The sequence below is a fragment of the Lagopus muta genome, chromosome 3 (genome assembly GCF_023343835.1).
Source record: "Lagopus muta isolate bLagMut1 chromosome 3, bLagMut1 primary, whole genome shotgun sequence".
Lineage (NCBI taxonomy): Eukaryota > Metazoa > Chordata > Aves > Galliformes > Phasianidae > Lagopus > Lagopus muta.
In genome coordinates, this window is record NC_064435.1 from 77,995,703 (window position 1) to 78,012,869 (window position 17,167).

At 39.0% G+C, this 17,167-nt stretch overlaps 1 protein-coding gene across 3 annotated transcripts in view; it reads right to left on the bottom strand.

The window, feature by feature from the left end:
- Nucleotides 1–17,167, bottom strand: part of DROSHA (drosha ribonuclease III) — a 68,255-nt gene that overhangs the window by 50,448 nt on the left and 640 nt on the right. For 2 of the 3 annotated variants that reach the window (XM_048938533.1, XM_048938532.1), the window contains exons 2-10: nt 16,375–16,520; nt 14,770–15,630; nt 12,780–12,872; nt 11,358–11,589; nt 10,367–10,508; nt 7,105–7,259; nt 4,506–4,586; nt 2,455–2,541; nt 2,263–2,349 (exon numbers count right to left, since the gene is read on the bottom strand). In XM_048938533.1, coding sequence (XP_048794490.1) covers nt 2,263–2,349; nt 2,455–2,541; nt 4,506–4,586; nt 7,105–7,259; nt 10,367–10,508; nt 11,358–11,589; nt 12,780–12,872; nt 14,770–15,623 — 1,731 coding nt within the window. In that variant the 5' untranslated portion in view covers nt 15,624–15,630; nt 16,375–16,520. The remainder of the gene's footprint in view (nt 1–2,262; nt 2,350–2,454; nt 2,542–4,505; nt 4,587–7,104; nt 7,260–10,366; nt 10,509–11,357; nt 11,590–12,779; nt 12,873–14,769; nt 15,631–16,374; nt 16,521–17,167) is intronic. The other variant, XM_048938534.1, reaches the window with a different exon arrangement.

Genomic DNA, 17,167 nt, shown 5'->3' on the forward strand with positions numbered 1-17,167 from the left:
TGAAAATACAATCCAGGAACTTTCAGGATAAATGTAAAAGATGTGCATAATTTCATTCAGTAAATAAATACTTCTACAAGTGCACTCACCTAATTAGTAAGATAAACACACAGTTCACTTCTTTGCCTACGCTGGCAAAGTCCACAAACTGCTGAAGGCTGTCTTGTGGCAGCTGATTTGTGCATTTTCTTGGATTTACATTTTTAAGCCAAAAAGCTACATTTCTAAAAAACTGAGATGCTTAATCCTGCTATCCACTGCCCTTGTGAGTGTAAGAGACAATGTCAATCACTCATGAAAGTGAGAAAATTTGTTTATTTTGCACTGATATACATACAGAGATTCAAATGGTGCAAGAGTTGCACTGGAATCAATGGACCTAGAGCCCAAGCATTCTACTTGCAACTTCTCGAAGCACACTGTTAAACACTTACCTGCTTTGTCTACATACACCCTCTGATGACAGAAGGATTTATACCAAACAACCAAATATAAAAACTGCATTAGATTTTATACAAAGATTTCAGCCACTAAATTATTAAATGTTGTAAATAGAATAGTAGAAAAAAAAAAAAAAAAGTATTCTAGTTTCATCTAGAATGTGAGAGGGAAACCTGTCCCATTCAAATCAGTGATGCTTTAAAAAAAAAAAGTATACAGGGAGTGTTTTCTTTTTAATACACAAGTTCAAACAGGATAAAATGTTCTCATACAGAGACTCAATAGCCTGAGTTGTTTTTTTTTCTTGCTCCCATGTAGAAAATGAATGCTTTGGAGAAATGACTATGGACAAGATCTCCATTAACTAGAATTTTGTTATGGCAGCTATACTGAAAGTTATGTGCACCAAAATCTTCTCATAGAGCCAGGTAATCTCTCTCCAAAAGGTTTTATGCCTGTTTGAAACAAGAACAGGCCACAGTATCATGTTGTATTCCAGTCTGTAGAAAGGTAATCATTTGCTGCTGGCCATTTCCCCCAGTGGGAATGAGAAATTACTATGAGAAATTGCTATCTGATCCTTGCCTCAACACGTGTACTTCACAATAAGAATCAGTTTAACATCTGCATTGCTTATGTCACACGAGAAGAGGTTTCCTTGTTTTTTGTTTTTTTTTTTTTTTTCCTAACACTGCATTCTTGTCACATAGCAGGCAGTGTATGACAAAGATAAGGTGGCCTCTTTATCCTTTTAATAAGATAAAATAACATAACTGTTTCTATTTGCTCATGTGCAAAATGAAAATAAGGCCTCAGGCTAAATCTGTCTTGAACCCCAACGCTGAGTAATGCTGCAGGGCAGGAGTGCAACACAGTGCTACCCCCCACTAGCTGACTACCACTGATTTGCAGAGCTCTTGTCAACAGCAGACCTTTCTACTCACCAGAGCTAAAGCATTGTCATATTCATAATATAAGCAAACTGTCAGTCAAAAATCCCTTTTTTTTTCCCCTCAGTGTCTCTTAATTCCAGTATTCTTAGATTGCAGTCCTGTATTGTGACCATTTTTGTACTGAACTTTGACATGGATGGGGAAGGTAATAACAGGTATAAAAAACAAAGAAATAGTATCCCAGAGCATTTGAAAAAAAATCTCAAAATATCAAGATATAAAAAAAAGGTACAGATATCTTTAATTATTTCTATATTATTTTGTTCTGATATGGTTTATACTGCAAGAGCAGAGTCGTCTGGTATCAAAACTTTTTTGTTGTTATATTTGCTTTCATCAATTGCCCTAAAAGCTTACAAGTTTTAATAAGAAATCATAAAGAGTTCAGTCACTGAAGAAATCAAACAGATGTTAGAAAGTAATAGATACGCCTAAAATTTTTTTCAAGAAAGAAATCCTTTCAGAGAGGATATCTCAAATAAAAAAAAATCCAGTATCCATTTGTCACTAAGGGAAAAAGTTTTAATTGTTTTTTTTTTTAAACAAACTTTTTCAATTTAACAAAGCTCCTCATCCAATTTAAAGCCAATTAACAGCTTTAGCAAGTTATTCCATGATTTTACACTTTCAAACTGCAAAATGTAAAAATATGACTGTGATGCACATCACAGTCTCAGTCACAGTTTGAAGGCAATGCCTACCACCATTGCATAAGACAAAACCTGACACTCATCAGCACAAATGTTCTCTTCCCATCTCCAATGCTGGCAAAAAGGTTGTAACACCCCTTGGAGTGAAGCTCTACTTCAGGGCAAAAATAGTTTGCCTCCCAGACAAATCCCACATACACTGCAAGGAGTATACTTACGTTTGTTAGTGGGGCATGTGAAAACATGGAGAATCCTTCAAATATATATTCGTGGTCATCATACTCAATAACCGTAGGTCTGTCTGTCTAAAAAGGTAAGCAAAAACAGCATGGAGTGAACAAGAAGCAGTGCTACTTCCACTCTGAAAACAAAATTAGAGTTCTGGTTAGAATTATTTTTAAAGTACTTACTAAGAAGTTTGTGGGAGGTGACACCGTAATTCGATAGTGGTACAGTCTTCCAGCATTGTTGGTCATGGGGCGACATGGTTTAATGGGCTTAAAGAAAGAGATAAGTAGAATTATGTGCAAAGCCAAGGCAAATTTAGATTAAAAGAGAGAATAAAGCATTTCTAATAGCCATGAAATATACACTAGGAAAAATTAAATAAAGAAGGTTGTCATAATTAAGGATTCCAGGAAAAGAGAAACTGGCTATATCTATATAGTCACTTCTAGAAATAGTTCTAGTGCTCTTCAAACCAAAGAAGTGAAAAACACTGCTGTAATTTTTTTATTTGCCATCTGACTCTTCATGTTTTCTACAAAGCAGTTAGCCATTTACACAGCAGACTGATTTCCTCTTGAAAAAATTCAGTATAAAAGAAGCTGATTTTAAAACTTTACAGAAACAAACTTAGGCCATGCATAAGATCCAAGTACATTATCAAGAGACAAGTACTCACTCATCTGCTGGTGGTAAACCTGGGCCCTAAAGAGAAGGGTCCATCCCTGGTAAACGTAATTTTGCTCTGTCAGCTCATAACACCTGCCTGTGAGAATGGTACACTAGGAGACAGCTCTCCTCTGCACTGAAGGGATTTGCTTCCTCCAACTGCTGGGGACTTGTGACCTGCTCCAGCTTCTTCTGAAGCAGTCCAGTTTAAGACTTAAACATCTAAAAACCCCTTAGCAGTTTGACAAAACCCATTTCTCATGTCTGATGGGCCGCTATCAATCTGTGAAGATATGACTATCTGCAGGGAAAATACCTGTGACAAGTGGGGTGCTATACAAGATAGCACTATAAATTTGGCCTGCGACACCACTGCACAGTTCTGTGCCACTTGCAGAACTCATCCACAAAACACAGTGGTTACTCTGCTCAGATGCAGGCTATGCTCCTCACCGTTGTGACAAGACAGTTACAAACCACATTGTTTAGAAGCTAGCCAGGATTACCTGAAGGATAGGATAAAAATTAATATATACTAGATTTTCTGAAGCCTCACATTCTTAGTTGGTCTCACTCCTTCATGCAGCAAGTTTTATTTATTAGTTTTCTCCTGGTAAAGTTCTCTTCCTCCTTGCTTGCAAGAAAAATACTCAAGACAATGTGGGGAGGAATTGATCCTCAAGTGATTTATGGAGAGCTTCAGACCAAAGCCATTTTTCTGAAATGGAATAATTTATCCCTTGCAACAGTAACATTCACAAACCCTCAACTGCAAAGAAATAAAAGGATGTTTCACTAAATGTTTTGGAAGGCATACTGAAAAACTAAATCCTTAAAGGAAATCTACGTAGGTGAAGTGTAAAACTACATGCTACTTTTCTTAAATGCTTACAACCACGCTGCTGTTTTTTGTTTTTTGTTTTTTTTTTTTTTTCAATAAAAAACTTGAGGTGGTCTATTTCCAGAAACACAGCCCACATTTGAAACACAGAGCAAATGAATATTCCTATGGAAAACCACCAGTATTTTGACAACATTTTCCAAATGAAGGGCACTACCATTACAAATGTTTCAGGAAGCTGATGGGCTCAATTTTTTTCTAATTGAGTACTAATTAAAAACTTAAACTGTTTGACATTTTGTAGTGCAGATGTGCTTTCATCACCAAAGCAACACCATCTCCTGAAAAGCCTGCTGCTCCTCCAGAAGCAGATCTACGAATTCATTTATTTTTAAAGTAAAAGAGGGTTCTTATAACATACTCATCCTCTTGACAATGGGAGATTTTTCCTACATTCTCCTTCTATTTTAAAAACCTACAGCCAAGCACCAACGCGCAAAAGTTGTCTGTAGTTCTCACGTGGATTTAATTACCAGTATTCCATTTTTAAATGTGAGGTTACACAACGTGATTTGATTTTGCAGAGAAGCTGTTACTAAGCCCGTAAGCCATGGAGGAAAAAAAAAAAAAAAAGAAAACCCAACAAACAAGCAAAACTTACGAACCCAAGTACAAGTTCACTGCAGTAAGTCTGTATTCAAAACTACAATCCTTAGAACTACTTACCTCTTCACCAGGATAAATGCCGTGTCTTATCCCTGTTCGTCGAGCTTTAGCGCTGCACTTGCACAGCGGTCCATCATTCATCTGTCAAAAACAAAATAGGATTCTGTTTTTATTGAAAGACAGTAGGTGATTGTGTCTGGAAAAGTATGTTGGTTTTAATGCCAAGAGTGCTGATGCTTCTAAAAGCCTGTCATGCTTAGATTAAGTGGATGCTCTTAAGCCAGTAAAAATGGAAACAGTATAGACTAATGTAAGAAAAACACACAATAGCATTATAGCTCCACGACTGTTTCAGAAGCACAAAAATGGGAAAACAGTGTCAGCAGTACTGTACAATTCTGCTGTCATATGCATTTTTCCATATCATATACACACAAACAGCACGTCTGCCTAAAGTAAAAATCAGGCCTTAAAAGTGCACATGTAAATACATGCTGGAATCTTTGTGTTCGAACAGTCCCACTCAGTTCACACACTGAAAGCCTGGTCCTGATTAACCCATCTATAACACAGTAAGGCCTTCAAACAAGGTACATAAAGAAGACCATTTGAAAATTTTACGTGGTACTTTGAAGTATCAGGCAAAACTCAAACGCATCCTGTGAACAGATTGGAAAATGGGAAAACATCCATTTCAGTATTCCATGTGGGTGCATGAAGTACCTATAATTTAAGAGAGCCACAGCACAAAGTACAAAGCTGGTGTCGGTCTTTTCACCTTTAAGACACTCAATGCAGACTATCAATTGCTGCAATGCACTAAGGCTTTCTGCTCCTAACATCACATCCATCGCTGAAATCCAACAAAACACAGAACCAAGCCAGAGAAATGAGCTAAGTTCTGTACCTCAGGCTTTAACGGAGAATTTGAAAGTTTGAATCCAAGAAGCAAAGAAGATTTTTTAGACCTAATATAGGAATGCAGCACAAGAGCCAGCAGAACTTTCCATACCAGTATAAGAAGGCTGAAAATGTAAACCCCAGCAGGACTAAATGTCATCAGACAATAGACACGATGTGAAGACATTCCAGGAAGTAAGAACCAGCAAACTGCTGCTACTGTAGCCTTTAGACTATTGGGAAAGGAACACAACTTTCAGCTTGTGGTGTTAATTCCCTGAAGGTTCATCTCAGTCTGGTTTCTTCAGACTGGCACAGTAGATGTGTAATGTGTGCAAAGAAACATCAGAAGCAGGGCACCCATTTATTCCTCTGGGAACTTACGCAGTGTTATTAAAGTGACACAATGCATTTTGTTAACTTCCTATATCCCACACTGAAACCATTGAGGAAAGCAGAGGTTTAATGAAACTAATTGATGTTTATAGGTAAATACATACTTCCATACTGGCTTATACAGTCACAGAGCAGCTAACTTAAATAACGCAGTCAATAAAGAATTGTTCAGTACTCCTTGAAAAACAAGGGCCTACTAAGGCTATGAAAATAACCATAACTTCTGAAAAAAAACTCCTCCTTAGCTCTTAGAACTGTTCAGCATGAACATTGGGTCTGTTACATTAAATACACAGAATGAGACTGATGGACATGCGAGGTACCCATAATGCCCATGGCTTGAGAAGCAAGTCAGATACACAGGACCAAATCTCAAGAAAATTTGGGAAGGAAAGTTTCTCAGCAGGAAATTCATAAACCACACGTTCCTGGAACTATTCATGCAAGTTATCCTACTTCACGTTATGGGCTAGCACACTACTTTGAAATATGCCCAAGAGCAACACACAGGTTTTTTTCCACTTAAATGCCTAAACAGTTTGCTAATTTTGTTTTCCACATAAATAAAAGCAGATAACTCAGTCAAATTATTATTATTGTTGTTTTTTAAACTAGAAGCATAAATATGAGTTGGTAATAGAATATTCAACAGACCTCTGAATTACCACAGAGGCAATAAGCATTGCAGTATCTCTCAGCATTATGATTTGCTGCATTCTGGACTCATGAATCATACAAAGTGCCAGAAAAACAAATTTACTGGGCTGCCATTTGACAAGGAGTTAGAATAGACCATGAAATATTTAACAAAGAAAGATGAAGATGGCAAATTCGCTAACAAAAACTAGTCTTCTGTGCAATGTATACATTCAAAACAACATTTTGTGAGCTCAGCAATTACATTTAATGAGAACTATAATCTCCACGCAATTACAAAAGAACCATTAGACAAGAAATTAGGAGCATTAACAGCATATTTAAAATATTATTTATCATTACGAGCTGAGAGCTTTTAGGTGAATAATTTGTAATGGAGATAAACATGCTGCCTTCTCTCGATCCCAGAACTCATCTGTGAACCTTTATCTCAGCAATAATAGGCCAGAATTAGCACACTGCTAGCAGTTTAGGTTTTATTAATGCTGTCAGATGTGATTCCAGCCAAATACTCCACAAGAGTCATGATCTGGAACCACACATTTGGAATCAAAAGTTAAGTGTTATGAAGAAGATGAAATAGAAAAGGGAAAAAGCGAGGAAGTATATTGAAATAGATGTCTCAGCACATCTGAGAACAATGCAGAACTTTAAGTCCACAGGGGAGAAAGACTTTCAGAAACAAAACTTCCTCCTCTCACCATACCTGTCCTGGATCATTGTACCACAGTTCCTCATGAAGACGATCGGGGTGTGCTTTTTTACGCTTAATTTCTGCAATGACATCAAAAACTTCTGAATCCGAACTGCTAGAGCAGCTGCTGTCATCATCAGAGTCGCATTCTGACTCACTGGAGCTCTCTGATATAAGCAGGGAAAATAAAGTTAGTTCAAAAACACTTCCACATATTCTCTTTTCAGAATTCTCTAACAGATCATAGCTCACAGTGGCAGAACAAAAGTTTAAGTAGTGCATCACATTCACCCTAACTAAAAATGCAGTCGCTGTCATTTTCATTAAAAGTGATAGCATTTGCTATGGATATTAGAAGACCTACATCCATGTCATCTGTTTGCAGTTTGGCTGTCCAGTGGTACCACTCATCAGTTGGTGATGAGGAATTTCAGTTAAATGACTTTAAAATGCTTAATAAAACAAGACTATAGACCAATACAAATATTACTCTAAAGTTAAACAAAAACAGGGCAGCCTGGTCCACTGGTTGGAGACCTTACACATAGCAGGGGGTGGGAAATTAGATGATCATTATGGTCCTTTTCAACCCAGACCATTCTATGATTCTATGAAAAACAAGATATAGAAAAGAGAAATAAGACAAATTCACAAGAATGAGCTAAACAGAACCTCTTGCTTTTTAAGAAAAAAAAAAACAAAAACAGATTGCTGTAAGTGTTCACATTCAGTTTCATTTTACCTACAAAATGCTTCCTGTCTGTAGCAGGACAGGAAGGTCTAGTCACAACTTTCAAAACAGCACGAATGGATACAGCTATTAAAGGATGCATGCTGTTACTCATTTTTAAAATCAAGTATCTCTAATAAATCAGTTATCACATAAAAAAAAAAAACAGATGAGAAGTCTCGAAATGAATGAAAAAAGCTGCTGATGAAACCTGAATGAATTCAGTCTTAACTTTCACAGAAGCCCTGTTAAATGAGCTTTCCTCAGTTGTTTGGGTTTTTTTCGACATTTTCTTTGTATTTACTGAAACAATTCCTCCAATATATCAAAGCAGAGAAAAATGCTGAAGAAAAAAAATCACAGGTCTCACACTTGCTAAAATATTTCCTTTGAACTGCTATCAAAGTGATGGTACAAAGTACTGGACTTAATCCGAAAACTTAAGGGCCTGAATCTCACACAGATTCTTCCTAACAGCGTTTCAAACAGTTCAAAGTCTGCCCACCAGATGTTCAAGGTAGCAGTTTTGCTGACTACCCCCCCACCACCCCGACTTCATCAAGAATATTCTACCATTTCATGGCTGCTCTGCGCAAGACAGCTCCCAACCTCAGTATCTCCCCCCAGTCCTTCTCTGTGAACAGCAGGTCTAGTGAGACACCTCCCCAGCAGGCTCTCTTAACAGCTGTGTCAGGAAGTTATCTCTCAAACACTGCAGAAACCTCCTGGACTGCTTCTCTGATAAACGCTAACAAGCTGTGTAAGTTTAACTTAAAGCGCGAAAACAGGGTGGGACTTGTGAGAGCGAACTGGAGTTCTGAAAGATCAGTGGAGAATTTTGAATTTCATGTATGAAAAATCAGCCCTTCACAATCAAAAATGACCTTGGAGCACATTACTCTCACTAAAATGCACAACTACTGCTCATGAAAGGCACAACAGGGGTATTTGCCTAGCTACATAATAAGATAAACTATTAGCCTCAACAGAAGCATGGTTGTGAGAGAAGATTGCACGGACACAGTGCCACAGGCCCAGGGTACAGTGCAGATGGGGAGCTATGGAAAAAGAAAAACAGCTAACGTTGCTCTTGGCCCCGTCACTGTTATCCTGGAACAGAGAACCAACACTTTCAGTGAAGATCCTAGCAAAGCTTAGAGAGGTAAGCTGGACGTAGTAGTGTTGCCCCTCAATTGTGTACATGAAAATATATCTGCTAAACGTGCAGTAGACTTTGCTGGTGATTCCTGATTGAATTCACACATGCAAATCTGCTGTTCAGAAGAGTTTTCTCTACACAGCTTAAATAAAATAGGAATCTGTTATTGTTTGCTTTTTGTCCTTTCATCTTTCTCTTATCAGTCAGTTACGTGGTGGCAGTTTAAAATGTGCATTATACACACACATATTTAAACTTAAGAATTTTAGGTATTTGATTGCTAGAATTGCTACTCTCAGATCTGAAAGAATATGCAGCTAAACAACCAAATATGAAGTATCACATAGAAAGCAAGCCCAACAGAATATCTAAGGCAGTGCGATATGCTTAAGAATTTCTTAAATTACTTTCACAGCCATAGAATCATAGAATGGCCTGGGTTGAAAAGAACCATAATGATCATCTAGTTTCAACCCCGCTACTATGTGCAGGGTCACCAACAACCAGACCAGGCTGCCCAGAGCCACATCCAGCCTGGCCTTGAATGCCTTCAGGGATGGGGCATCCACAATCTCCTTGGGCAACCTGTTCCAGTGCATCACCACCTTCTGAGTGAAAAACTTCCCTCTAATATCTAACTTAAACCTCCCTGTTGTTGTTTAAAACCATTCCCTCTGTCCTATTGCTATCCGCCCTCATAAAGAGCTGTTAAGAAAAATCATACTATGTAATACTGAAGGGCTGGAAATACACTAACAACTAAACAATCCCCAGTAAACAGAATCAGAAAAACAGCTTTCAGTGACTTCAAATTGTTATAAAAAAGTATGCCCTGCTATTTCAACCAGTATTTCCCCCAATAACTCATACAGCTAGCAAATTCATTTCACTGCAGAAGAGCCGTATAAGAACCATGACAACGCAGATAAACTCTTTTGAAAATTAACACTTCTGCACAGGATGATAATAAACAGAGTTATACAACAAAGACACAGTGCAGAAGGAAAATAAATACAGTGCCATAACAGGCAGCCATATGAGTTTATCATCCCTGCCCCTGCTTCCTTTTTATAAACACAGAGAGTGCAAGCTCCTCAAAGCCTCGAGCACTACACTTTGGCTTAGCTGATCATACAAAGGGCACTTCCATGCCATGGAAGAGACTTCAGCCTAAGGCAGTGCTGGATACTCTCCCTTCCCTTAAGCTTTCTAGATAAAGCATGTAGCTCTACTTCAGTCAAAATAAAACTCCACGAACTGCATTAGAAACGATGGATTTAAAAACAGATGTTAGCCCACTGATGTCACCAAAAACACACAACTTCCAAATAACAGGTGATCTATAGGTTGCTCCATTTCAAAGCTTTGCTATCATCTCTGCCTACCAAGATCTTCATCCAGCTTGGTCTTTGGTGGCTCCCATGGCGGCCTGGCTGCTTTGGCTTTTGCCTGTCGTTTTCCTAGCTCCTCCTCAAACTTTTCATACAGATCTCGGAGCTTGCTTGTGCCTACCACAGTAGAGTCCCCCTGTTAATTAAAAAACAGGAAAAAAGCAAAGGCAGTGGTGACATCAGAGAACAAGGTGTATCAATGTTTCAAAGAAAAAAGTGTGGGCAAAAAGACAAATCTCAGTGCTATAGTTTAAATGAAGTACAGAAATACTTGATAAGGCTTAAGTGTATAACTACATTGCTCCGTTAGGTGAACGAGCAGAGAATTTCATTTGTTGGAGAATGATCATCTAACCATTGGCCAAGCCAAGGAGAACTACAGCTAAGCATATTTAATAAAGCTACATGCTAATATCTAACAGCTCAGATTCAGAAGAAACGAAAGACCTTCTGTGCAAATATTTTGCAATTCACAAGAACCATATCATGCCCTAGAAACACAGAACTTGGCCCATTTTGTTGCCTACTTGGAATTAGTGATTTCACCCTCCATTTAATTCTCAAAAAAAAAAATAAAAAAAGAAAAAATGAAGATAAATCTCCTCACTCAAACACTACTTCCCCACCCTGCCAGTAACCACTACTGGCAAAGAAAAAGAAAAAAAATTTCCTCCTTCTGCATATAAACTTTGTCAGTATTTAAGGGAAGATAGGGCAATTTAGGTAGTTTTGCTCAAAGAGAGCAAAGGGAGACAAAGCCCCTCTTCCATGTACCAATAATCCAAATAAAAAGACATTAAAGAAACTGATGAAAATAGAGAATAGATCTCTAAGGTTTTTTCTTTTGTTGAAGACTGAGATGCTTGGGAGGATTCAACACTGAATGACGCAAAACACAATTCTACCAAAGAGTTCACATGAGCCAAGCAATCAAATAATCAAAAATAGACAGCGTGCAGTAATTTCAGAGATCTCATGAACGTACCACTTGATCCATAGGGTCATTGGAATAATAGCTTTCAGAATGGGTACAGCGAACCCAGACTGGTTTAAGTAATTCATCATCTTCATCTTCATTTTTTTCAGATGCATTCTCCTCTGACTCTTTGTCTTTGATACTAGTGTAATTTTTTTCTTTGTTGCCACTCTGGCTCTCAGACCACCTTTCTCTTTCTTCCTCCCATCGGGGCCTTTTCCTTTCTCTGCTTGGAGAGCGGCTTAATAGGAGAAAACAAACAAAACCAATTAGTTTTTTATTATAAAGACAACTAGGTAGCTTCCACCAAGCATATAGTTCTACTAAATGAATTACATCAAAGTCTAATCGCCTTTTCCAGCTTTTAACTTTTCACTGTAATAAATACTTTGAAGTTTAGATGTATTACAAAAGGAGTTAAAATTACAAGTGCTTTCATATTCTGAAACCTTATTCAAGAATTAAAACAGAAAAAAAATGTTAGTTTAGATTAAAAGCTTTACTTAAATTTGAGAAGAGCTTTTTAATTTTTCCCCAAATTTGAAGCCCATCTGCAATTCTATAATGCGATGGAAAGCACAGTAATGATAGTGGAGTAGCAAAGTCCTAGGATTCAGCAAGTGAGGATATGCTCAATGCAGCAGCTGTGGGCACAGAAACAAAGAAAAAAAATCTGCTTACCCCTAGAAAGCCTCAGATAGGCAGGGATCTCCAGCAAGATACCCTTGCATCCACTGTCAACCCTTGAATGGGGTTTGGGAAGGGGTGGATCCTGGCTCCACCCTTCCAGTCCTTCAGCTGCATTGCAAGCACCTGAGTTCCCCTGGATTCGCCTGCCTTCCCACCAGTTGCTCAATCAATGTTTCAAGCCCTGACTTAGCACTTCTATTATACCATCAACTAAAACTTAGAGTGCTATTAAGTTTAAATATATAGCCCACAGACTATTTGTATAAGAAAATATCTAAGTTTTAACTGAATTATATAGAAAGCAAACTGCTTGTGTAACTCTAATTCTTGCAGTTTGATCAACACCAGTTGTGATTTTTTCTTTTCTTTTTTAAACTTCTCTGTCTACAAAGCCCATAATGTCGCAGTGAATTCAACTTGCCAAGATTTAAAAGGAAAGGAGCATCAACACAAGAAAAGCTCCTAAATCATGATCTAAAAATTAAATGACTCTAAGAAAACTTGGTACTTTACATATACTTGGAGCAGATATAAAAGAGAGTATAGTATACAGCAGAGTACCCAGAGACTGATCCTGCTTCTAATTCTACAAGGCCTTTATATAAGCCCGACATTTGTAAATTTGTAAAGAATGGTTATAAATCTAAGATTCATCTTTGAGTTTCAAACCAGGTATGTATGCACATATTTGTACTTTCAGAGCCTCATAAAAACAAGGGAAACCAAACGTGTCCTCCTTACCTTCCTGTTCTTTTATAATCTTTTTTGTAGGACCTGTCTGGTGATGGTGATCTTCTGCTGTCACGGTGCCTATGCCTGTCCCTCTCACGCTCCCTTGAAGAATTCAAAAACAAATTAAATGAGAAATCTGGCACTTTCATACGTTGCACGCCTGAAAGGGATATAGAAGCAAACTGAAATCATGTTATTCTGAATGACATGACAGTTAATAAAGTCATCCATCTCAACAATACGTAAATTCAAACAACACAGAGGTATCTTTGAGACATTCACCACAGCACTTGTTGTCATTCTTCCTGTTCTTCAGTGACAAACAGAGAAGGGTAAGGTTATTACACCTTTAACCACTCTTCATGCCTCAAGGCGTGGAACAAAATCCTATTCCACACACAACTTTGGAAGTACAGCAGTAACTCAAGTATTTCAGGCAAGCCCTTTTCTCCTGACAGACACACACACAGATACAAAAAAAAAAGGTACACACAAGGTCTGCATCACAACAAAACCATGAATCTCACCTACAAGACTCAGCTTGTGCATAACACAATGAACTGGGGTTGGAGCTTCAGGATCCTTGGGGTCCCTCCAAACCCAAGCCGTTCTGTGATTCTCTGAAGTTTAGCAGGAATTACTGGGTACGTTAAGTGTCAGAGATATCACACTCTGGCACATTTCCAGACTAACAGCTGACAATCTGTTATTCTACAATCATATGTGTAACTGTCACACTTCCTAGTAAAAGAGTCTGCTGATATACAAGGGATCATACATACATACCTCAGGTAGTTCTGTGGGCTGTTGCGATGATGAATCATGTATGAATATATGCATGTTTCCACATGCACATGCATGAAATAACATGCAATTTTACAAAGCACAGAGTTCATATAATTTATCTATTGGTCTTCCCTACATCCACTAATTCTTGCTCAAGTGTAGGTATACTGTATATCCTACTGCCCTCTGATTTGCTTGAGAGATTGATGCTGCGCAAAAAGAAAAACCAAGGCAGGGAAAGAACTGCCTTTACAATAAACAGATACATTGTACATTAGATCTAGAAACTGTGGTCTTCAATAAATAACAGGCCAACCTCTGAGAAGGAAGCTGCTGGAAATACATACTTTCAAAACTTAAAGCTGAATTTTTCAATCCAAACTGTAAACTGTGAAATTATGTGGCAAACATCTGGGTATCTGGGTCATCCATAAAACACTGAAAATTCCACATGCTCATCATACAAAAAAGTCTTAGGGAAAATCCTTTTTTTTTTGGAAATCAGATTAAGATCAACCAAATCGAACTACACTTAGTACACGCACATGCTTTTTTCTGTCTGTTTGTTGTTGCTGTCTTTGTGTTTTTAATACAGGTGTTGTAAAATTTCTGCATTTCAAAATCCAAGTAGTTTCATTATGACAGACACTAAGTATAAATTCATGTTACACTTGAAAACACCAGGTCTTCCAAAATTAGAAGCATGTGATCCAGCTGCCCCGATAAACTCTCCTTGCAAGTATCTCTGTGAACTCTCATATAGATCATTAGACAAAAAGAGCAAACGAATTGATGGTTTGCTCTAGAATACCACACAGCAAACTGTGGTCAGCTCATAGCTCTCAGTCTGATTCTATCTGTAAAGCAGAGGGACAGAAACTTCAAAATACATCCCAAAATGAGCACTCTGCACTCATCTACCTGAATCAAGCCACATAAACATAAACTTCTAGGTAAATCCCAATGAGGTCAGAGTACTGCTCAGCAACCCACTCTGTTTTCAAGGATAAGGGGCCAAGTGTGCCAGTCTGCAAAGGCGAAGCAGAAAGAACATATCTGAAACACAGCACAAGAGCAGCTCCTTCCATCAGAGCCGAGCACTGGCTATGTCCCACAGTGGAAGGGAAAGCAAGGGGGAGCGAAGAACACAGATTCATAGACCACAGAACAACAACCACACCTCTCCCACTGCAAGCAGAAAGTATCTCTCTACCTGCTACGCTCATAACTTCTATGATGAGGTGACATTCTTCCTCTGTCATACTCTGTCCGGTGCCGACTGCTTTCCTGCCTCCTCCTGTCAGGACTGCGGCCTCGATCCCGACGATCCCCGTGGTTATTGGACCGATGCCTGTCACCGTGGATGTGACTGTGCTCACGATGCCGGTGCTCATCGTAGTGCTTGCTCCTCTCTGGAGATCGTCGATCACTTTGTGACTTTTCTCCCTGGTACTGACCCGTGTGCCGAAAATGGCTGCTGCTGCTGCTGCTGCTACTGGTAGTGCTGCTCTGAAAGGAGCCAGAGTTGTGCTGATAGCTATTGAAGTTAGGTGGTGGGAATGACTGTTGGGAATACCCTGTGGAATACACAGGTTGGTAGTTGACTTGCTGTGGTATGACTGGTGGTGGGGGAGGATGGGGTACTGCGGGAGGAGGCATCATGTATGGAAATGTGCTCTGTCCGGTAGGAGTTGCTGGCACAGGAGCACTGCTAGGGGCTGGCACTGGTGGAGGAGCGGGAGGGAAGCATGGAGGCACTGGGAAGCTCTGCCTCATCTGATGGTTTGGAAATGGTGGCCTCATGGGACATTGGTTAATGGGATTTTGTGTGGAAGGGGGAACCGGTGGGGGATATGGAACAAAGTCTGGCCTGGGAGGCATGTAACTGGTGGCTGAAGGGTTTGAATAGGTAGCTGAAGGTGCAGCTTGTTGGTCATACTGGTATTGTACAGAGGGCTGTTGGGGGTGAAGCTGCCGCAGGTTCTGAGGACGATAAGTCTGTGCTGAAGTTCTTGCTCCTGGTCCCCCCTGCCCACGGGGACATCCTCGTCCAGAATGAAAAGACATGGTTCACCTTTAATGAGGAAAATATAAAAGTTAATTGTACAAACCTTTGTAGAAGGCCCTCAGTATATTTGCAAGAACTATTTATATTTGCAAGAACTATTCCTGAAATAGCGAAACTAGTTTCTGTCATTTCCTTTAATAGAAGCAGAAGATGGCAGTCTTTCAGTGGGAGCTGTAACTTTTCAGAGCTCTAGTACAGATCATTATGGCCCTCTGATTTCTTTAAGTCTTTAATCCACTACAGTAGTTTACCAATAGTCTTTAATCCAGCACTCCAACTGGACATGGTCTCTGACATAGGACAAAGTTAAAATTAACAGGTGACTGCAAGGACAGGCTATGGTTGCGAGCAGCTCCACTAGTATGTACCAGATACAACAGTATAAAGGCTTCAGATACCCTGTATCACCATAAAAACCAATCATGTTAGCATCTTCAACAGTCAGGTCCTAAAATGAGGAAATCTTTCTAGCACACCATTCTAGAGTTCAGGTAGGAAGACTTTTCTGACACCTCATCACAAGTCACCTGGTCCTACAAATCATACACATTTTAAATAAGCTAAGCAGCAACTAACATTCACAGGGACAAATTCAACAGATGTTTTGCAATACTTTAAGTTAGGCAAAGGTCTTTTTGTAAGATGAGAATCTAACAGTCACAAAAAAATTTTCAGTGTAGACTGCATTGTTACTCTAATGTAATTGAAATAAACAGTTCCAAAAGTTCGTAAATTCAATTCTTATCTTACCAGTAATTGCCACTGCTTCAAGTAGGCTGAAGTTGTGTTCAAAACTATGCACATAGGTAATGCACTGTATTAACTGACAAATGAAAACTACTTTGCTTCATGAAAGTTAAAGTTCATTCTTTAATTAAAATTCCTAAGTTTAAAACCTGCAGAGGAAAAAAAAAGAAGAAAGTAAAATAAAGTAAAGTATTCATAGAATCACAGAATTGCTCAGGTTGGAATAGACCTTAAAGTCTTCAAGTCCAACCACAACCTAATCAAACTACCCTAACAACCCTCCATTAAATCATGCCTATGAGCAGATGTCATGATGTTTCCCTTGAAATGGAGAGAAAAGTTAAACAGTTAAGTAGTCACATAAGTCAAGCCTTGTTTTCATAAAAGATCACAGAATGGCTTGGGTTGGAAGCATCCTCAAAGACTGCCTAGTTCCAGCCCCTCTACTATGGACAGGGCTGCCAATACCAGCCAGGCTGCCCAGGGTCCCATCTAACCCAGTTTGAACATCTCCAAACATGAGATGCCCACAGCTTCTCTGGGCAGCTGTGTCAGTGCCTCACTGCCCCAGGAGTGAAGAATTTCCTCCCTAAGACCCAACATAAATCTTCTCTCTTTAGGTTTAAAGCCTTTCCCCCTTGGCCTATCACTTGGTCCTGGCGATGGGATTTGTTCCCTTTTCAAAAGGAAGAGAGGCCAAGGGATTCAGTAGAAAGCTGAATTTCTAGGAAGCAGCAGCCACAGTGATAAATCTATTTTTCCCTTCCAGTCAGCAGTGCCTCTCCAGCATCCTTGC